The 22,881-nt window shown below is 42.1% G+C and overlaps 1 protein-coding gene across 4 annotated transcripts in view; it reads left to right on the top strand.

Annotated features, from left to right (window-relative positions):
* The window catches only part of TMEM255B (transmembrane protein 255B), an 84,310-nt gene that overhangs the window by 45,903 nt on the left and 15,526 nt on the right, over positions 1 to 22,881 (top strand). For all 4 annotated transcript variants that reach the window (XM_049834097.1, XM_049834100.1, XM_049834098.1 and 1 more), the window contains one exon: positions 20,412 to 20,492. In XM_049834097.1, the coding sequence (XP_049690054.1) occupies positions 20,412 to 20,492 (81 nt within the window). The remainder of the gene's footprint in view (positions 1 to 20,411; positions 20,493 to 22,881) is intronic.

Consider the following 22,881-nt stretch of genomic DNA (forward strand, 5'->3'; position numbering starts at 1 on the left):
TTATTTAAGACTCATTTTAAAACACTTTGCTTAATAGAAAGCTCTGGAGCACAGCACTTACAAAATTAAGAACACTGAAGGAAAAGTAGCTTGATTTAAAAGAGCAGTAGCTTATTTTAAAAATAGTGCAGATGTAATTTACTGTGTAAAGTTAATTTCACCATTGGTCCCTTCAGCTGCGCTTTTCACCTTAAAAAAACCCCAAGCCAGAATCAAATGAAACAATGAAAGCTGGCATTAATGTGCAGTGTTGTTATTTCAGAAAAATACGGTGATCACAGGAATCCATTATCTGCATTTGTGTTTGCTTGAGACATTGTGTTATTTAGCGGATGAGAACAGCCCAGTTGTGCAACAGGTAATGGAGATCATCCAACAGCCTCCTCTCACCACACAGGCAGACCCCCTGTCCCACCTCACATACCCGTTCTCTGCAGTACCCACTACCCTCCTCTCCATGCCTGCAAGCCTTGAGCATTGCCACATGATCCTTAGCTTTGCAGTTATCCCCCAGGCAGAACCTAAAATAATCAGCAGAAAAAAATGCAGTTATGAAGTGAGGAAATTGCCTGCAAGAGCTTCCCGAGAAGGTTAGAAAGATGACAGGTAGCAAAAGCAGGGGAAGATATTTTAAGCTGTGGAGACAAATGCTCTGTGTCATCTTTTCACACGCTCAGCTGGGAATCATGGAACATCGGTACTGACACATAGCCAGTCACATTTTCCTGAAGTATGGGATAAAAAGAGACTCGGGTGTGCCTGAAAGCTCTAGGAGAAGCCAAGGGGTCAGGCAGGGGAAGTCCTCTCTGCTTGACTATAAGAACTGCTTTTTGATCTTTTAGAGTAGAGTTCAAACACCGCACCCAGGCAGATTTATTAGAGGGGATCCACTAAAAAGAAAAGCAGAGCTGAAGCACTTGGGATAATACCAGTGAGAACACCAGAAGACACAGCAGTGAAATTGCAACCTGGGACTGTTGCCATTATGCTTTCTCTATACACCTCTTTGGCTTTGTCATCTCTAAAACAATTCTTCAGGTAGTTCAATGCAGCAATAAATACAGCCCTAAGCCTTCCGTTCTCCTCATTGAACAGGCCCAGTTCCTTCAACCCGTCCTGGTACATGCTGTCCTTCAGTCTTCTGATCACTTAGTGGCCCTCCACTGGTCATGCTGTAATTTGTCAAGGTCTTCCTTGTATGGGAGAGACGTTAAAATTGGACACCATACTGAGATGTGGCCTCATGAGTGTTCAGCAAAAACGAATAATCACTTCCTCCAGCCTGCTGCTGATGGTTTCCTAATGCAGCCCAGTACGCAGTTGGCCATCACTTTTGCAAAAGCACCCTGCTAACATAAGTTTAACTTGTCCACAAACACATCTGTTGTTTTTTGCTTTGCCAGGCTGCTACCGTGTCAGCTTGAACTGTTGCCTGGGGTTATTCCAGCTCAGATGCAGGATTTTACATTCATACTGTACAAAACCTAACAGAATACAGTCAAAGAATTTAGATTCAGATTCAACTATTTTTAAAGATGCACTAGATTTCTCTTCTAAATTTCTCTCACCAACAGAAAAGAATAAAAAGGTTTGGATGCTCTATTAATTGCCATTTCATTACCATTTTTGGCTTTTTTCTAAGCATGAACTGGGCTGAATTTTCTGTGTTTATAAAGCCTAAGACTTTGATGATGACCCTTACGTACCTTATCATTAATTACTGCTACATCCTCTTAGCTGAGGTTTTGTTTTAATGCAGTTTATGATTAGTTTTAAAAGAGTCTGATTTTATGTGGTGCAATGAAGGGACAGCATAAATCTATGGATCAGGACTGCTACACATACACCCTGCCCTGTCCCCTTGTGCTTGGAGCTGAGTTCCTCTGCCACAAAGAGCTGCAAGGTCCAGTGAAAAGCTCAGCCAAGAGCTGCGTAACTAAAGTATCTTAGAAGTGCTTCCAAGATGTTACTCTGAAATAGTCATTATTTCAGGGGCCTCCTAAAAGCAGCCTCCATGTTTTTTATCTGGGTGGGTGAAATGGACACATCTTTGAATGAATGCTTGGATAGTGTAATGGATGGTGACCCTTCCAAAGATTATAAGCTGCTTACAACTTCTGATTGTGAATGGTGAAGTGACAAATTGGCAGAATAATCAGATGCACTTCAGGTTAGCTTTTAAAGGTAGATAACAGCATGGCTTACTTCATTACTTTATTACTAGCAATTTGAGAAAACACTATGATAAGGTACTGTATTAGGAACTGAAACCTGAATGGACTGTGGTAAGGGAAATGATGTTATAAGAGCCTGAGGAGAAGAGCATCCTGCTCTGTTGTTTTGCAGTTTCAGACCTGTTTTTATACAGATAGACCCTATCTTAAGAGTTTTCTTAAGTGTCCACAAATAAGAAACTGAGGAAGTGGTGGAATGTGAAATGTTGGGAAAACTGGTCCAGAGAAAGGAAAAGATCCATTTATCCATAAGATTATCCTGCCCAAGATCAATGGGGGCTTGCTCATCTTCACTAGAAAGCACAAACACAAATGGTTGTTTTGTTTGTGGAGATCTGGGACTTTTTTATTCTTGCTACAGGCTGCCTTGGATCATAGTAGTGAAGTGGTGGAGGAATAAGAGACCGTCTGTAGTTTTTTCATGATGGAGGATAATTCTGTAAACAGTAGTTATTCTGAAAGAGACTAGATCCCAGCTGTAGTGCCTCTGGGATAAAAATGTCTTGTAGTAGCTTTGAAATCATATATTGTATATACACGTGATAAGGGATCTTGTCTGGCTGAAGCATTTTAATATGACTGCATATATATAGCGGAGAGGCTTCTTGGTGCCTTAGGCATGATATCACTCACTTCAGGCAAAGGTTCAAATTCCATCCTGCCTAAAAGCAGAGACAACATGTTAGATTCTGATTTGCAAGAGCAGATTCTCACAAGCTGTTCTCAACACTTAGATGTGCAAGAATTGGAACTGATAGAGAGTCAGGCTCCAAACCTGGGCTCCCATTTTGCACTCTTTCTGACTTCATGTCTATATGCCAGCTTTACACTGATTACTGGAGTTCTCAAACTCATGTAGATGTTAGAGGCATGTGTATAAGGAAAAGGAGGGTGCTGTGGAAAGGCAGAGTTGCTTGTCCATCATGAGATCTAAAATGCACATCAACCCAGGCAGTGTTAAGTTGTCCCTTGGATTCCTCTTCTCTTGTGCAAAGCCACTTCTGTGTCACATTGATTTAATTTCATTTTCAGCTGATCTAGTTTCTTCCTCTTGATAGCGGTGGCTTAAAGAATTAATTAAAGTAGAACATAGCATCAGGCACTAAGCCCTGAAATGAACCTGTAGCTGAACCGGAGGACACTAAAACATTTACCCCTAGCCTGGGATCTTCACCCCACATGGTTTAAGTGCAGCTTCTGGACTGCTGAAGTGTATCAGCTGGGTAATTACCTATAGGTTTGGGAGTTTAGAAACTAAACTTGAGATATTTGTCTGCTCTTTATGTATGTTAACTCAAAATACTGTTTAGTAAGACAGGCATTATGTAAACTCACATTCTGGGCAGCACAGAGACATGGCAGTGAGCAAGTGGAGTCTTTCACCTGGGGGATGCTGATGCAAATTGAGCACTGGTTGGTACAGCTCAAAAGCTGCTGTGCTAAGTAATATCAAGACGGCAGCCCCCATCCAGTGAACAAATAACTACATTATAAAACTGCAGTCCCAGACAACCCTGGCAAAAAATAGCGTGAGTGGGTGTGGGTTTTGGTTCCTTCAGCTTGTCCGAAGGATTCAGATCCAGGCTGTTTTGCATTGTACCTTTCTGTGCTACAGAAACCAGATCAGGGAGTTGAGTGCCTCACAGAAACCACGTATAAAATACTCTTAGTTATGTAGTATTTTATGCCTTTAGACTGAGAAGCTGCAAAATCACCATGGCCACTTGGTGCTCTAGCTTCCCTCCCAAGGAGAGAAGCTCCAGAGGAGAACAGGGAAGCTGCACTAGCACTCTGAGGTTTATCCGCCTCAGCAAACATCAGCGCTTTCAGTGTTTTACGGGTTACAGACTGCAGGAGAGGTGTCCGCAGTAAAAAAAACCATATTGTGGGATTTTAAATAAGGGTGGCTGTCAAAAAGTGGCACCCTCCTTCCCCTGGTTTCACGATTGTGCCTCACATCTTGTACCAAGGCACAGGAGCCTGCCTAGGGCAGGCTGAAGGGAAAATTCACCCCAAGGGCTTCCCCCCACCACCACCTAAGCTGGCTCCCAGCGGGATTGCCCCATCTAATTTATCTCAGGCAGACAGACAGACAGACTGTCGGTGCCAGCCCAAGGCGAGCGGCTGGGGAGGTGTAGCTGGGAGCTGGAGGGAAGGCAGGACCAGGTCTTGGGGCCGCAGCAGTCACTTGGCTCAGCTTAAAGCCAGCATTGAGCCAAATTAGAAGCGATGAATCCAATGTTGACTGAAACAATCAAACATTATGAGGCCTCTTCTCAGGATGTCAGAAAAGTACGGTCTGAAATGCCACGAAGATCTGATGATTTCTGCTGTAAATGCAGGACCCCAGACAGGGCCATCCACCCAGCAGCGAGCTGCAGGTTCCCTGCTGCTTCCCCAGGCCTTGGGCAGAAGAGGCGGGTGCTGCACGTGTGTGCTCAAGAATTGGTGGCAGCATCTGGTGGTTGCACATGCAATGGCTGAGAATGTCAGTCCTCTTCCCATCTTTGAAGTTTCTTGTGCATATTACAGACACTCAGTCAAGAATTGCAGCAGGGGTGCCCAGCAGCTTCGCTGACGACCACTGCATTTTACTACAGGGTGACTTCATAAGCCCATGGCACGTTAACACGGCTTACAGTCATGCACCAAAGCCTTGCACACTTCAGGTCAGGTCTCCTAAAAAGCCATTTGAAAATGTTCTGAGCAAGCCTGTTGGCCTTTCCTTTGAAGAAAAAACCAAATAGTTGTGTTCCATCTCTAACAAAGTTGTTACCTTGGCGACTGGTGGTAGAAAACACACTCAAAGAATAAGTAATTTCTCATTGCAATTAAGTTAGTTAGCCTCTCTGGAGAAGAACACTAAATGCATTTTACTTTCTCCATGCTGCTACATGATACAAAATTACAGCTAATTACTTTTAATTCCATTTCCATCCTGTATGACTCATTAATATAATAGCATGCCATAGCATATACCATAAAGGGTTTTTTGTTTGGTTTTTTTTTTTAGCAGAGTGAGCACTAAACATTTATAACTGAAAACTAGCACTAGTTCAGTAGTGATTTTTATATTGATGGTCCACCGAGGTGAAAAATATTTTATTGATGAACTTCTTAAATATGAAGTTCTTAAGTTTGCAAGCAGTGCATTTGGAGCCAATGGTCAACTCTCCCACCGTATTAATACTAGTATTAGGCCTTGCATCTGATGCTGAGATGGGAAGCACAGACTGCATTCTTACAGTACCAATTAATTACAAGAGGGTATTTATTCTTTTTTATGAACTTAATTTAAGAGTTGGAGCAAAAGAGGACTCTTGCAACCAGCTTAAGCCAATCTGCCAAGATTTCTCTTTTGTACTGCAAGATGACCACATTCATGTAACAGTTATGTTCATGCATCCAAATGCAGTTAAGTATACTTTAAATACTCTTCTTTGAACATCCCAGTCCAGATGGTAAAGGAGCTCCTCATGCTGGACAGGTCTCCAGCCTAATTGAGAGCCCTGGAATGAGTTACAGATATCTACAGATGTCTGGTGCTTCCAGACACATCAGAGCCTGGAAGCTCTGCATTGGTGTCTGCTCTGGCACGCAGTCAAAATCACCTCCTTTCAGGTGAAGATCTCCCCCACAGTAACCGTGGTTACATTGGTGCTGTTGTAAGTTACTGTGGTTTTGCCAGAAGAACCTTCCTGGGCCAAAAGAGGGATTTTTGGATCCCTTTTTGCCATGCTAGTATTTTCAGCTGATGCATAAAGAGCAGAGTAGAGAAAAAGGACATCCTAGCTGTAGGACGGAGCCAGTGTGTGTTTGAAAGCAGCAAGTCTAAGGAGGAATGAAACATCAATGTGGTAAAAAGTCTGAAGGTAAAGTAATCTTCTAGGGAGATACTGTAGCTAATTGATCTAACATAACCCATGAATTACTGGGTGTCTACTAGCAAGATGAAGCTGGGTTGCCTATAATGACAGGTATTTTGTAAGGTATTAGGGGCCATGTCTACTCTGCTGCTATGAAATAAACTCAAGCATCAGCCCGCTGTCTAATAGTTAGCTGCCACTTCAGCTCAGTTTCAGACCACCCCCACAAGCTCTCTTGAAAACAAATCTGAGCTAGAAGGATAACGCTAAGCTGGGGGTGGGGGAGAGGTGAGCAGTGTGGATGGAACATGTGGCCTCAGGACTGGAGGTTGGTCTCTGGCTTTTATTTGGCAATGTAGGTATAGCCTGTGGGACCATTGCTAGATTACTGATCCAGCTCTGATGTTTCTTTATTATGCTTTGCAAAGGACATTATCAACTTGGAAGGAGTTCAAAGAAACATTTGAAATTTGGAGTGGCACTTTTTAGCAACAGTACTCAGAAGTTTGAGCTATTTTGTTTATCAAAGAAGAGGTTGAGAGGTGAATTGATCTTGGCTTCTCTAAAGTATCTACATACTCAAACATTAACTGGTTACAGAGGGCTTTTAGTCTTTTGCACAAAAGCACAAGTAAGTGCAGTGAGTTGAAGTCGATGCTAAACAGATTCAAACCATGAAGCAGACACAGTTTTGACAATGATGAATTAGGGGAACACGTTTGTCAAGGGTATGGATTGTTCTCTGTCATTGAAATATTGGAAGTCCCAAGCTTCTTTTTACATGATCTGAGGAAGCTTATCCAGAAGTTATGAACTTGACGCAGATGTCTTGGAGTGAAATTATTTAGCCTATGTTATTCAGAAGGTCATTTTAGAGCAGGGTCTTCAAAGAAAGGTCTTGTGAACTACTTTTATGGTCAGGTGGAAACTCTGTTGCCTCTTGTCAGCTGGTCTCTATGTGTGTTGCCAAGACCTGTTTCCTGCTGGAAATTGTTTAGAGGTTCACAGATTAAAACCAGTTGAAAACCATTTATCAAGATTTCTGATCCAGGTTTGCTGGTCTTCAAATCTGCAAAGGAAATATACAATCTTTAACATGAACATAAGTGAAATAATATCTCTACTAAAACCACTATTCCTCAGATATCAGATAACGTGCAAGACAACCCGATGATGAATACACTGGATGCATCCAAGGGCTTGTCAGCAAAACTCATCTTGCAAATGTTTTCTGGGCTAGAATGCAGAGACAGGGGAGGGCTTTAAGGTGTTTGTCCCCATGAATCTGCAGTTTGATATTCCTCTGTTTCCAGGCAGGTTAAGTACTATGCATACAGCCTGAATATATTGACATTACAGAGGAGCTGGTAGGATGCTTTAGTTTGGTTGCTAGATATTTTCCAGTAAGAAAGCTTTTTTAGGAGAACATCTTAAGATCTGCCCCCTCCAGTTTGCATTGGCACGGACAACGCACCCTGGTTATACAGCTCCTCTTTTCTTTTTCTTTTTTTTTTTTTTTTTTCACTGAAATTCCTTTCAGGTTTAGCTGAATTGCAAATTCTTTAAAATCCCTTTTTTCTTCCCTGCTGTGACTTGTTTTCCTGAGGGAAAAGGGCTGGTATTGTGCCAACCAAACAGAAAAGTCTAAACCATTAGGCAGCACACACATTGCATTTGAATGCCAAAGAGTAATTCCCTGGTCGATGGGAAGGAAAAAGAGAGATTCCCGGTTCCTTTCCCAGCAGCACCTCTCTACCTCTACCACAGGATCTCCTTGTGCTGTTCTGCAGCCTCAGGATGGGGGCAGAGATAAGGCTGTCTCAGGTCCCCCGCCACCCCCGGCTCTCCATCTGCACCACTGTGTAGGACAAAAGCCTTCACTGCTGGCAAAAACAAGGACTGGTCCAGTTGCCCCTCGCCCGGTGACACAAACACTGGTCCGTTGGCTTCCCTCGTTGAGATGTAACAGCCCACACTGAGATCCCTCATTAATGTCATCATTTCGGTCACTGAAGCTGCAGTAATGCAGCTTTGAGGTAAAAATTCCCTGAGATACAGTAGGGAACATCTTACTACAACTGCATGCAGTAGGGAGGGAGGAAGACTACTCTTTTAAATTAGGAGTTTGCACTCTGAGAAAACATTAAGCAAATGACCAACATGTTTGAGTATATGAAAGCTAATGGTTAAATGCCACTGCCATTTAATTACATGATCCCATCTCACAGAGGGGACAAAGTCAATGCACAACAGGGCAGAATTTTTAGTGCATTGGGGTAATAACAAATCTGGCACTTCCAATTTCTTTGCTCCTGAAAATTAAATAATTTTCTTTTAGCTTTGCCTCTAGTGTAATTAGATAGGTGAGAACTCCACTGAGTATATTGTAATTGACTCCAGAGACACAGAGGGAAATTCTACACATTTTACTCACATTAATAATCATATTATTAGTGCGAGAAATAACATGGGAGGTGAGAAAGTGATCAGGATTTGATCCATGTTTAAAATGACACTGGTATTCTGGTTTCCATAGATTATAGTCTCCTGCATTTGTACATAGAGTATAGCCTTCTATAATCTGCAGCTGTTTCCATAGATTATAGTCTTCTGCATCTGTGTGGCTCCTATACATCCAAAAATCAGTTTGGGAGGGGGAATTTATTTAGCAATGTAGAATGGCAGCTTGGATCAGGGGAGATTTACTGTCTGCTTCCATCTTTAACCTTACTGCACAAAGGACTAGCCACGATGGAATTTATGCAAAGCATACAAAGCAAGTTAATTACAGTTTAATCTTAAGAAAGGTGGGTGACTGGGGCAAAGGGCTTGCAGTCTGCTCTGAAAAACATAATCTACTCCCCTCTGATGTGCTGCCAGCAGAAGATAATTTCCTTCATCGTTTCCCTTTCTCAGAAATGTTTGTAGGCTATCAACAGATGTTTCTGTTCTATAAAAAAATTTTAAAGCTGCTACACAGATACATAGAGGGGAGAGGGAGTAACCACCTGCAGATTTCAGACTACAGCAAAAATACTTGGCATTTTTTCCATCATTTGTCAAAGGAAAAACAGTGCTTTGAGTTGCCCTGTGCAGAAACTAGTGGAGTAAAAAAGGTGCTGTTTATTCACATAGATCTAAATCAGCAAAGCACGTTAAAGTCCTTAAATTCTACTAGACTAAAAATTTAGGGTATTTAAGTATGCTGCATTTTGCATTAGCAAAAGGTTTCAAAAAGCCAATGGTTTTATTTGTTTCATCTTTAAGAAGAAACCATGATTAATATGAATAATAATATCATGTAGCAGGAATTCCTCTCTCTGTGAGTGGATGATTATTCAGTCGCCAATAATGTCCATGAAAAAAGTATGTTCCCAGGTATTCAATGAAGTTTTGATTGATGATTATTTACGGCTCTATTAAGAGCTTATTAAAATGTGTTGCAACAGTGTTGACAGATTATGAAATTTCACACTTGTAATATATTTATTTAGTCTTTGATGAAAAAGTCCAATTTTGAAAATATATGTTTTTAAGATATCATAATTAAAAAAAATTTTTACCGACCTGCCTACAATTTCCATGGGTGTATGCCTCAATGCAGTTCTCTCCCCACTACCAGCCAGCAGTATATCCAGTGGCTTTTTTGCCTCTGGAGCACTGAACGCCATGTATTTGAACATCTCTGATCTGAAATGCATGTAAGCTTCAAAACGACAAGCCAGTGGAGATGGGGAAAAGCTTATTGTACCTGAACAATCAGGGTAGGCATGAATCAGTTCACTAATTGTTTAAAACATCTTAATTTTATAACTCGTGTCTTTCCATTCCTCCTAGGGCTTCTCTCATGGACTTTCACTGTCTTATATTTTGGGGCTTAGTCCTGCAGTCCCTTCCGTTTGGACGAGCCCTGTCAGCCTGGCCTCTGGTGTGCTGTGATATGTGTCGGTCAGGGTTTTCCCTTTACAGGGCTGGTAGGGAGCTTTAATGGCAAATTGCTGGGCATAAACACCTACTTGCTGTGTGTTTTCTGCTCAACAGCTAACATAAAAATTTCATGCATAAAGCTGTTATTACATGACTTAGATTATAATGGGGTTATTTAAAGGGCCCTGACAGTGGTGTGCCATGCTCTGAAAAGTAAAACCAACACTGCAACATTAATTAGGTCTCCAGCATTTTATTTGTAAATGTAGATATTCAATATATATTGCTCAACTAGATGCTTTTAATGGCAGCCTCTTTTCTTTCTCTTTAATGTAAAATAAATCCAAAAGAGTAAAATGTAAACCCCCTACATTTCAGTTAGCAGGATATTCAGTATTTCCGAAGTGTAAAGGTTAGTGTCTTGCAAAATGACATTTCTTGCAGTAGTATACTTAAAAGACTTCTATATTTCTTACATATTCTGATAGCATTAAGGCAAAAGGGAGGAGGTGGGTTGTATTTCATGTATTTGAGTTACATTACCAGAAACAGAATAAACAGCATTCTTGTGGAAAAGTTAATTATTCACATGGCACAACATCATTATAATCAAGACAGAGCAATCAGTTCATATAACAAACCCTATAATCAAGGTAATGTAATCAATGTAAGTAATCAGCTCTAACAAGCAATTAAATATCTAACTGCATCAAGCAATAACTAAAATTACAGCCTTGAATAATATCAGCTAATTGCATCATTAGAAACTTGCGTAAAAGCCAGTGGTAAATCGAAGTTTTTAACTACGCAAAATAGCTGTTGCAGCTATCATGGGAAGGTCTACAGCCTCATCCTGAGAGACATTAGCTAGCAAAACTTGACTAAAGAAAAGCAGTCATATTCCAGTGCCAGGCTTGGATTTGCCAGAGATCTGGGCAGGAGTAGGCTTCCTCGCTGGAGCCTTGCGTGGCCCCAACTCCCCAGTACAGCCAGAGCAACTGCCTCTGATGCTATACTGGTTTGCAGCACAGCAGCCCCCGAGCAGACAGGCACGGTGTCACCCAGCAGCTCTGCAGACACCTCTTTTTTCTTCCTGCCACCACCTACGCTTGCATCAGCTGAAGGCACGGGGACTGCTGAGCCTCCATGGGGGTGTGCAGGGGGGTCAGCTCCCCTTTCTTCTACTTGTCCCACTGCACTTCAGATGCTGGTGAAGGCTGATGGGCCTCTCCTCCCACCTTCATGCCAGGGAGAATGTGGCCTGAATTCATTGGAAGAAAAAAAACCTATTTGAAGAGGATTTAACCTCCCCTAATAGAACTATGTCCGTCTGAGAACAGACCTGCCTTTCCACATCAAGAATAGACCTGTCTGTGCACATCATGTAGCAATGGGGCAGCTCCAGCGTCTGGAGGCTTTTCATTTGACTGCAGCAGTACTACCAGCCCAGAAATCTCCCCCAAATAAAGGAGAGTGAGACTGAGGCTACCACTACAAAATTTTTTAAATAGAACAAAAATGAATGAGGAAATACGAAGTGAGACAGGTCCATGTGTTTTTGTTTTTCAGCCATGACAGTATAGAGGTACTCGGAGTACTTGCTGGTTTGAAAGACCTGAAATGAGTACCTACTGCTCCCAAGCATTAAGAGAAGAGGATTCTGTAGGATCCAGTCTTTCAAATTAAATAGTAAATCTGGTTTGTGAGAGCCAAGAAGTTTTTAAACCACACCAGCTGGTTTTCCTATTTTCAGTGCTGGAGTTGGGTTATTTCAGCATAGCAGACGAGACATGCAGGGTCCCTAGGCTGAAGCCCAGCATTTCTGGAAAAAGATTAGCTCTTAAATTCATGCAGGGCAGATGGAGAAGCACAAGAAAGGGTAAGTGCTGATTGCAGTCTAGAGTGAAACTCTCAACATTGTTCTCATGGCATGACCTCACCCAAAGTGTGTAAACAAATACTGTCGGGACTGCCTCCTAAGCATTTAAACAAAACTGGGAATGTATTATTCGCACCAGGGGATCACTAATGTATTGTAGTTAAGGTAGGGGTATGGCATGGACAGAAGAATCCTGTCTCTCTGTCTCACTCTGCATCGCTTTGAAGGTTTGTTCAACTGTACGTTTGGGAACCCTTGACTTTTAAGGCAGGGGCAATACACGTAGAAACTGAATCAACACACGCGAGCCAAGTCTGCAGCTTAGGTCAAAAGAACATGTGAAAACCTAATTCTATGGGTTATACTTTCTCAATGTAGCTTGATAATTAACGGCTGAATTTTGAAAAAATGGCAAAGAATTTGAAAACATTCTGTTCCTGATGGTCTGGTCCGTTGCAGCCCTTGGCAGTAGCAAAACCTCAGGGCTAGGGTGCTGCACAGACATAGGACTGTGGGAGTCCAGAAATGGCTTGCTCTTTTTTTTTTGGCACTCACCCTTCCAAATGCCAGCCAGCATGCACTGTGCACTCCCTGACAGCCCAGGACATTCTGTGTTGTTAGTCAAGGTGATACTCTCAAGAGGACAAAACACAGAAGAAAATGTGGGAAACAAACACTGGTATCACAGGGGAGGAAAATTGCTGAAATGCAGAAATAGAAAGACTTGGAGGCCCACTTAGTGAAGTGAAGTAAACTAAACTGATGTTTGGATTCAAAAGCTGATGATGAGCTTGGTGGCAACGAGATAAAAGCTGTTAATAACTCTAGAAAAGACTCTCTTGGTGCATGGCCAAAATGTGACACAGGTGGGAATTATCACAGAATCATAGAATCATTTAGGTTGGAAAAGACCTTTAAGATCATCAAGTCCAACTGTAAACTTAACATTGCCACGTCCACCAGTACAGTTCATTTTCTTCCCATAACTGTGCTTTCTCAACTTCCTTAATTTTGAATAAAATTCAGATTTTTTTTACAATCCCTGTCTTTCAGGCATCGGTCCATAGTGTTCAGGACTTTATTTTCTAGCATCTGGACTTCCTTTCAGGGTCATAGTTTTATAAAACCTGGGGTTTTGTAGCAGCCACAGCATTTCAGATTGCCGTCAGCCAAATGCTTACAGCCAATTTATTATGTGTTTTGAGTTTCTTGGTGAATGAGAGAGGCGGAGATGCAGTGGCTGGTTCAAGTACCAGCCCCTTTCACATCCCTGACACTGACTGAAAGAGCACATCCACTCAACCCAGTGCAGCAAAGCCAGGAGCTGATGCCTGGCACTCCCATAAGAGCAGTCCCTGGTGTTGAAAGGAGAGGAGAGAATCCCACCAAGCCCCATACTGGTGGGGGCAGCCCCAGGGCACTGGCTTGACCAAGGAGGCACCTTTTCCTGCGGGAGCAGATGCTCCGTCCTGCCCAGAGGCTCCTGCAGTTGAGCAGTGACCTCTCTCTTCCCAGCTGCTCTCTAAAATGCAAAGGTTATGAAGATGCTGCCGTTACTTACAGAAATAATTTTCAATGAGGCATATGAGGAGTGATATTTTAATAACTATCCGTAAACTATGCGTACGAAAATTTAATATTTCGTGAATTATGGGTAAGGCATTCTGCTGGTCTACCAGGAGGTTAAAGATTCTTTATCAAGCACGAGAGAAGATACAGGTCTGTAAGAAACTAGCCAGTTTAAAATGGTTATTGTAATTAGTTTATTTTCTTTGCCATCAGTTGATGTGGGTTCAATATTTGGAAATCTGGAATTAGAGAGTTTGGGGGGGGGGGTATTATTTCTGCTCTTTTCTTAAAATAGTGAGATTATGCAAGATAAATTGTTTTCTGAAAGGCTCTTCAGCTCCAGAAATTGCAAACTGAAAACTGAATTGCATGTTTAGCTGCCAATGGGTAAGAGCCCAAAACAATTGTCAAAAAATCCCACCCTTGTTTCTGATTCCAGAAGGTATAATCATATGCTTTATGTGAGAGTTGCAAGGCTGGGGAGCAAACAGATGTACAAGATGATGTTTTGTTTCTTAAGGCTGATACGCCCTCACTGCAGTATTGAGCACACTGACCTGTACCTTAGACTCAGGTGGTCCTTTAAACCCATCTTGTCACAGCCAATATTGAAGCTGTTTGTAACATTTTAAAAATGCATAATTTTTTTTTTGTTTATGAGTGAAAGCACAGTGATGTTTGTATTAATCACTCCTATGAATCCCTGGGATCTCCCAGCAGTGATCTTCCCCAGGAGACAGCCATCTCATTGAGAATGTTGTTGACAAAGACCGAGAAACAGCTCGTGGTCAGAGAGGGACAAGAGCGACAAAAGATCTGTAGCATTTCCTCTTGTTATTTGTACAGGGTGGGATCCAGTCAGCTTCAGCTCAGGTCCCCGGACAGCGATCCAGTCTGCCTGCTTTCCCACACTCCGAATACGTTGGCACCTTCTTTCATGAGATTCTGCTGTCTTTGGTCTGAAAGCTCTTGGGTCTGTACGCTCCCATGTGCCACATGCTCTCAGATGGTCAGTGTGAGGCAGACACATACCTATGCTCCATCTAGCTCTTCAGAAAAGCATAAAAGCTAATTGCTAATAACATCTCTTTGTTCATGTTTGCATGCGGGCTTTCAGAAAGTTAGCAGAGAGCCTGATCTTGAAGGGACTGATAATCTCCAGAACACCCAGCTGTTGGAACAAGGCTGAGCTGGCACTGAAGGGTGATGTTTCAGTTTGCTTTTAGGATTAAACTTGAAAAATCTTGGCAGCTCCCTCTTCTATTCATTGCTAGCTATGCTGTAGATGAAAGGGACCTACAAAAGTGTTGTAGGAAGAAAACAGAAAATGAGAAACCTCAAGTTATTGACCCACTAAAACCATTAGTCTGGTTGTGGACTCCTCACTTTTATCTATATTTGTCTTTTACATGTGCGCAGGACCGTTCTGGCCAGGCCAACTGACATGGTGAAGCCCACGTCCTTACTCTTAAAGCCTCTTAGAGTCATAGGCAGCATGGCAATGTCCAAATTACTTACTGGGGATGGTTCTCGGCCCATGCTAATTTCCAAACCATACCCAGAAATGATTTTGGAAGAGTGATAGTTTGCCCAGGCCAAAGCCATCACAGGCACAGTTCTAACGATTTAATGGGCTTGATGATCGAGTTTCAGGCCTGGGAACATTCCTTGGCACTGATTATTCTACACTTCTATTGATGCAGCCATGGAAGCTAAGACTAAATAAATACTGTAATTGGAAAAAAATAGCCCTCACTATATAATTATTTCAATAAATTATTAGCCATGTTTTGTGTCTGTAAAGTATGGCATAAATTTCAGTCAATACATTTTATGCTATATCTCTTGTTCTCAGAAAGTGGACTTACACATAAAGGAGATGGAATTTTCCCTATGTTATCCAAAATATACATGTTCTCTGAGGAAACAGAAACTGGAATAGAAATATCTACTTTCCATACCTCAGTTAAGAGCCATGCAACCTCCTCCCCACAGACATTGTATCAAATCTACCCAAGATACTGTTCAAAGAACACTTTCCTTATACAAATAATGTATTGTAGTGCTCCCACCATCAAAGAGAATGTGGGTTTTTTATTGTATGCTCTTAAAAGAAAGCAACCAACCCAAACCCCTCTATATTTAGACTGAATTTTCTCTTCCTTGGCATAAAGCCTTCTTTCTTAGCTGTCTGTTCATCACTCCCAGGTTCTAATACACATGCAAGAAAAATACTGAAATAAAAACTGTGCAAGAACAGGGAGAACTACAGATTGCTCTGCAGGGTTCAAGGCTGAGCGGTTCTGATTTGCCTGAAATTAAAGGGAATTACTGGGTGTCCAGATTTTTTTTTTTTTTGACACCTCTGAAAGTTTTCTAAACCTAGACTGATGGCAATCTGACTGTATCTGCCGATTAGACACAAACATACTCATACATAATTAGCTAAGAAATCATCTTTCCCAGTTCTCAGAAGGACTGCATAAAACCCATCCATTTTTCCTTTATGTCAATAAATAAACCCAAGCATGCAACTACATTTCATACAGAATTCTTCCTCTTTTTGCCAGCCTACTGGTGTTTGTCCTCTGTTTATACCAGCAGAGCTCTAACCAACAGATCTTTCCCACCTGCCCATTTCCAGTTAGAGTTACTCAAAGAAACAGAGAAGGGGAAGGCATTATTTATTATATATTAATATATTAAAATTACACATTAGTGAGAGGTATTGCATAGCTCTGTTCCAATAACAGCAGTTGAGGAAGTTCCTGGTGTCAAAGGATATCAAATTAGTTAAACAGAATATTGTTGCTATATGCTTTAAAGCAACTGTTAATACGTGAAAGACATATATACTATAGTATATATATACACACTATAGCATGTAAAAGTAGCTCTGTCTCTACCATTATTACTATAAGCAGTAGAATCGAGTAGAATGAAGGACTGGTAGGTATCCTATAGTCGTACAAAGTCTGCAGTGAGCAATATGAAAATATAAAGTATTTTATGAGCAGTCTGTCAGGAATACTTTTATAGCTTTGAAGTATGTCTCATTTGCCCGTGTTATTAGAGGGCCCTATAAAATCCAATGGGTGTTAATGTGGTGTGACATACTGTTGGATAATTTTAAAACGCTTTTTAATGTCTGTGTGGTGCCTTATTCATATAAACGCCTTAGTAGACAGACAGACCACAGCACCTCTGTGGCATGAAAATCTAATTCGAATGGAAGCTTTTACCAATGCAACCTTTGGCATTCCCCAGTGTACCTCGACTTAAAAGCTGCATGCTTTAGGTGTTGAGTTCTGTGGGTGTCTGGATAACGTCAATGTTATCTAATCTTTGGTATTTTTAGACACTTGATCATCACTCATTTATTTTGATTTGGGGTCACCAGACTGATTGCACATACAGATGCATTTAGAAGAACAGACTGAATGCAGAAAGCTGGCTTTACTAGTGCAGCAGGCTTGCTTTTCAAAATTAGGTGCATGAAGGGAAGTCCTCATTTGCTGCGATTCTGCATGCAGATGTATTAACTGTATTCACGGTGGTCGCTTCTATGTCACAGCTCTGACCTTTTTGCTGCACAGCAATATGAAGCGATAATAGCTGGTATGGATTAATCAATCATCTCTCTCCCCAGGGAACAGTGCTGCTTCCAGTCACAAGCATACTTGGATGAAAAGCATGTTTGTCTTTTCCCTCAAAGACCAAACCAATAAAAGGACCAATTTCTTTTTTAAGAGGAAGGAGGTGTAAAGGGTAGGAAAGCTGCGTGAGCCAAGAGATCGGGGCCAAGGTGAGGGTCCTCCTGTACTTGTTGGAGGCAGATTAGACCGCTCTCTCACTGCCTTTAAAAAAATACAGATGTGTCTGAGGGGAGGATCTTAGCATTCCGGACCAGACACAGCCTCGTAGTGTGATGTGGTGGTGTCACTCCTCAGTGACCTGTAGTAAGGGCATGCATGCCCAGAAGGTAAAGTCAGGGAGCATCTGTTTCCAGGTACTAAGGTATATTTGCTAAATTCACAACCTATGATACTTTGAGAGAACTTGTTAATGTGCTTATACCCTGAGGTAGGGCTGTGACCCTCTTCACAAAATCACAGAGCTGCTGAGGCTGGATGGCATCTCTGGAGATTCTCTACAATACACCCATAGAGTAAAAAAGATTCTTCTTATGTTTGAACGGAATTTCCTGTATTTCAGTTTGTGCTTATTGCCTTTTGTCCTTTTCCTGGCCACCACTGAGAAGAGTCTGGCTCCATCTTCTTTACTTCCCCCATCAGATATTGATACACATTGATAAGGTACACTTCAGCCTTCTCTTGTCCAGGCTGAACAGTCCCAGTTTTGTATCATCTACAAGCTTGTGGAGGGTGCGCTCTGCCCATCAGCCAGGTCAGTAATTAAGATGTTAAACAGTATTGTCCCTAGTATTGACCCCTGGGGTAGACCACTGTTGAGTGGCCTCCAGCTGGACTTCATGTCACTGATCACACCACCATGATCTCAGCAGTTCTGCCAGCTTTCAGTCCACCTCACTGTCCGTTTATTTAGCCTGTACTTCATCAGCTTGTCTGCGAGAATGAGATCATTGCCTTGTGACTCCACACAAACCTCCAACTGTCTGTTCTCCATGCTGTGTGTGTTAGTGTACAGACACTTCAAAGAGTGCTAAGCAGCCTAGAAAAGGGGTGAGTGCTTTCCTTGTGCTGTCCTATGGGTGCTTCATTATTCACGTGCATACACTTGAAGTGGGCCCCATTTAGCCCTGTTATGTTGATTATGAGATTTCTCTTGTCCACATCACCCTGTTCACTTCACTTGTCCCATCGGTCCACTATTTCCTCACTTGATTGTTGTTCCTCATCCCGCTCCCCTGTTGCGCCTAATTTAAGGCTCTCATCACCAGTTGACTAGACTGTAGGCAAAAATGCTTTTGCCCTGATTAGTCAGGAGGATCCCATCTCTTCCAAGAAGTCCTCGATCATGAAAGATGCTCTCATGGTCCTAAAAGCCCAATTCCTGTTGCTCACACCAGATGCACAGCCAGTTCTTGACCCCCTGGCTCTGTCCAGCCCTCCTCAAGCCGTTTCTCCTCACCAGCAGGATTGAGAACACTTGACCATCGTCCCTTCCAGGATCTTCTAGGATCAAACTGAAACTTGTTATTGTTGTGAATATGATGGATGGTAGTTTTTCATGGATTTGCTCCTCATGGCAGAAAAAGCCATTTCTGCTGCTCAAGCCCCTTCTCTCTCATTTCATCCCCATGCAACAGATAAAATCAGAGTTGGAGTATGATACTTCATGAAAGAAGGGCAGCACAGCCTTTGGCTGATACTATGCTTGCCGTGCTAGCAGAGAAACTGCAATCCTGTTCGTCCTCCCAACCACATCTGTCCCTGGAAGTCATGGCTAAATGCTAATGCTTTCCCAGGCCCATGGAAGAATGTTGTCCTCGTTCAAGACGTGGCATGCTGTTTGTGTGGTATTTGCTTTTCCTCTAGAGAAAGAGTTACTGAAGCATTTTTTCTTACACTTGTGTAATATAAATAAATATTTTTGCATGCAGGAAGCTAACCTTTCCCTAACCTTTGGGAGTTGGTGTCCAAACTTCCTTGGGTTTGCCAGAGTAATCAGAAAGGCAAACAAGCTGATGGATGAGCTTTATTCATTGACCTGTCTGCATTCCTGCCTAGCTCTGCATTTTAACTGGTTGTGTATTTTCGGTCAGCAGATTTATACAGCGCACACTTCATTATCCAACAAGCAGAGAATACTCAGAAGTGATCTTAAGTAGTGCAGATCTTTCTGCAATTTCTGGGTTATTCCTGGATGGGTCATAAAGGTTTAAAATGCAGTGAAAATGAATCAGCACAGATTTCCGCTAACAACTTAAGTAGTCCTTTGCTTTTAAGTTAGCATGGAAAGAGGGGATGTCAATGAGTGAGTTTGCATCTTCTCTCTTGGAAGTGGTCTGACTGACATATTGGGGAGTAATTGAGTGCTTCTGAAGGCACAGACCAGGACTAGATAAGTGACAGAAAGTTGAAAAAGGCTTTTTTTGCCAACATAAGTCATTCCCACACTTTGCTCTGGGACAGACATCTGATCACAGAGGACTCTTCAGTCATCAAATCCTCCCTAGGCAAATATGGTCTAGTCCTCAAAGTGAGGTATGCAGCCTCTAGCCTTCAAAATGGCCATTTGCCAAGTTCAGAAACACACATCTTCCATCTGGCCAAGGATATTTCATTGTGTTCTTCCTTATATCAGCTTGTGGGAACTGTTACAAGCAAAATATGAAATAAGAGCAGTGAATGTATCTTTTGCAGTAAGCATAAATGGAAAAGAAGGCAAAAACAAACAGTGGAAATTACTTCGCCTTTATGCCTTCATTTCTTCATTATTCTTTGTTTTGCTTTTGGGGTTTGAAGTGTGTGTAGTAAGTGGCATGCTTAAAGTATTAGCTATCTTACTTTGTTTTCACTATGGACATTGTTGAAATCCTTTAAAAAGGAAAAGTCCCATATCTTGAAGACGAATAGCAAAGTAATTCTTTGTGCTGGGTATGAAACTGTACCATGAAAAAGAGTGGCTGGACCATTCTTATAGAGCAGTACTATCTGACATCAAGCAAGGAAGTGCTTAAATGCCAGGGGTGATGTCTCCTTAAAAGAGGTGACTGGTACAGAGAAAAATGTACTCGCATAGCTTAGTGGCAGAGTGAGGAAGGAAAATGTAACCCTGAGGAGAGCCATTCTGGAAAGAAACCCAACACAGGGGTGTGTGAGCCGCTTACCCAAGTGTCTGCATTGGCTTCAGCTCCACAGAGCTGTAAGCATCTGGCATGGGGACATGGGACGTGGTGCCTTCACGCTTCCTCCAGACTCAGTACCTTTTGGGCTATTTTTCTCTTTACAGGAACCCAGACCTTTGTATAACAAAAGGTGCCAGTTTTATTCAAGTGGAATAGGATTCCTATATGATGCCTACCAGACAGAGGTAAACAAACTCACCTCATCATGTGTTCGTTGCTGCTATGCTTTGAGGGGCTGGGGAGGAGGGAGGCAGGTGTTTGAGAGCATGTCTGTGCATGTAGGTCACGGGTTGATAGAAACCCGACTGTTTTTTCTCCCACAAGTGACTCCCCGCTTGTCCAAGCCTCTGGTGATTGCAAATCATTACAACCAGTGAGGTTTTGAGTCATCATCAGTGTTTCTGTCCAGTACATTACTCTGAGACTGGAATGTTTCCTAGTCCATCTATACTGTATAATAGCTGTCTGGAATGTATTTGTCACATTGGCATCTTTCTCTAAGGAAGTTTTTGTAGACTTCAAGTGGAATAGGAAATATCTAAATTAATCCATTTGCATTGTCCAGAAGACTTCAAATCTCCTCTGTATTTATCCAGCACAGGCCAAGAATGTCAGCGGTTTGAATGCAGCTTTTTTATTATCTCAATGACATTAACATGGTCGGAAAAGTGCCCATACCCAAATGGCTAGCCTCCTGAGAAGTCCAGATTTAGTTTCTTTTCCTATTTTTCATTTTGTTATTGTGGTAAATTGGTGGGAGTGAAAAGAAAATCAAGCAGAGCAGGATTGAGAACAGCTAAACCCAGATGTCCTTCATCACCATTCGTCCCATGGCTGAGAAACAGTGTATGGGGAATGTTACCATTAATAATTTTAGACAGCTTAGCAAAGTATATTACCAGGGTAAGGAGCTAATACTCCTTAAATCTTGCTGCTAGGGCACCCCATTGTTGATTCCAGAAAATATATGACAAAAATATTTCATTGACCTCCTTGCCTGAAGACCTACCCAGACAAACTTATGATCTGTGACAACACCCTTTCCTGTAAGTTTTAATCCATCCTCTTCTAAAGTGTGCATGCACATTCGGACACAGACATGGCCTGAGAAATGCTTCTGATTCCTGTAATAAGCCTGTAGCTGGTGTCACACTGACCACAACTCCCTGCAGGTGACCCCAGCCTTGGGCTTCTGGCCAGGCAGGCTTCCCCAGCTCTGCAGATTCTGGGAATGTCTAAAGTTGGACCACCCAGAGCTCCTTGCTGTATTCTGGCAACCCCCCCCATCTTTTAAAAGTGTAGTTAGTTTGTAATAACATGCTTGTCTGGTTGTCCACTGATCTAGAGTCAGCACGTGCTAATTCCTAGTTAATGATCCGTGGCATTTTAACTTGGCTTTTGCTTTTCCAAAGTTAGCCAGCTAGTGAGCAGGGCACATGCTCTGCATGCCAGGCAAACACCTAACTAGGAAGGCAGATTGTTTACTCAGTGCAAGTTTCCTTTTGATTGCCATCAGTGGCAATCAAAAGGTGGTCTCCAGCTCATGCAGTTTGCCCATTTCAGTTCTTCTCTTTGCTCAAAGCAGAAAGAATTTCATTTTCTTGCAATTACCATGAGGTGAGAACATCTCCTCAATTGGTGCTGAGGGGATAGACAGGCACAAACATCCAGAACATGAAAAAGCTAAATGTCTGGTCACTGAAATGAAATAATATGTCTTGACATGCAGAATACCCACAAATGGCCTGTTTCCACCACCCTTGCTCACACCACACAGTAATTTGTTTATTTTGGTTTATTCACTGTTCTCCTAAAAAGGAGTGTCTTGCTCTTTGCATGTTTTAAAAATGCAGTGATAAAAATAGACAACTACAGTAACTCCCCTAGCCAATAATGTGTCTTGCAGCTGAGAAGCAGCTAAAAACATGTCTAAGATCTTGCTGATCTCCCTCTTTTGTACCTCTAGCCTTCTGCAGTAAAAAGGGGCAAACTGGCCTTATTGATGCTTGGAGAGGGGAAAACTACTTTTATTTCCTATCAGAAGTGGTCCCCAAAGCCATGCATCAGAACAAATCACCTTTTTAGCAGCCCACTCCATCTTATGAAGCCTTCCGATCCCAATCATGCACATGTAATGGGAAAAAGGTATTTTAATGATGGAGGTGCTAGCCATTTTGACTGTATACAAAGGGTGAAACCCAAATTCTTCAGTTCCACTCAGTGCAAAAGCACTAGGGCATCCCAACAAAATGGCTGTGGTAGCGGATGCATTGGCACACTCTGCTCCAGGATCAGTTTTCAAACTGCTTTGAGAAGTAGCCAGGTGTGATGTTTCAGGCAGTTCTGAGTGGGATCTTGATTAAGCCGCCGCAGTCATTGACGGTAGCACCCTCCTCTTCTGCAGTAAATTGCAGCTTAGGCTGAGGACGGCTGCGGCTGAATGTGACTTCAGGCCAACAAAGCACTTATGTGAAATTCTGGTAAGTTCAGACACAACAGAACAAGATTGATGAAACGAGGTCCTATCTCAGGGTGAGATATTCTTGTGACAAGTGGATGTATCTGTATCAAGCT

Source organism: Accipiter gentilis, chromosome 31 (assembly GCF_929443795.1).
Source record: "Accipiter gentilis chromosome 31, bAccGen1.1, whole genome shotgun sequence".
In the NCBI taxonomy this organism is placed as follows: Eukaryota; Metazoa; Chordata; class Aves; order Accipitriformes; family Accipitridae; genus Astur; species Astur gentilis.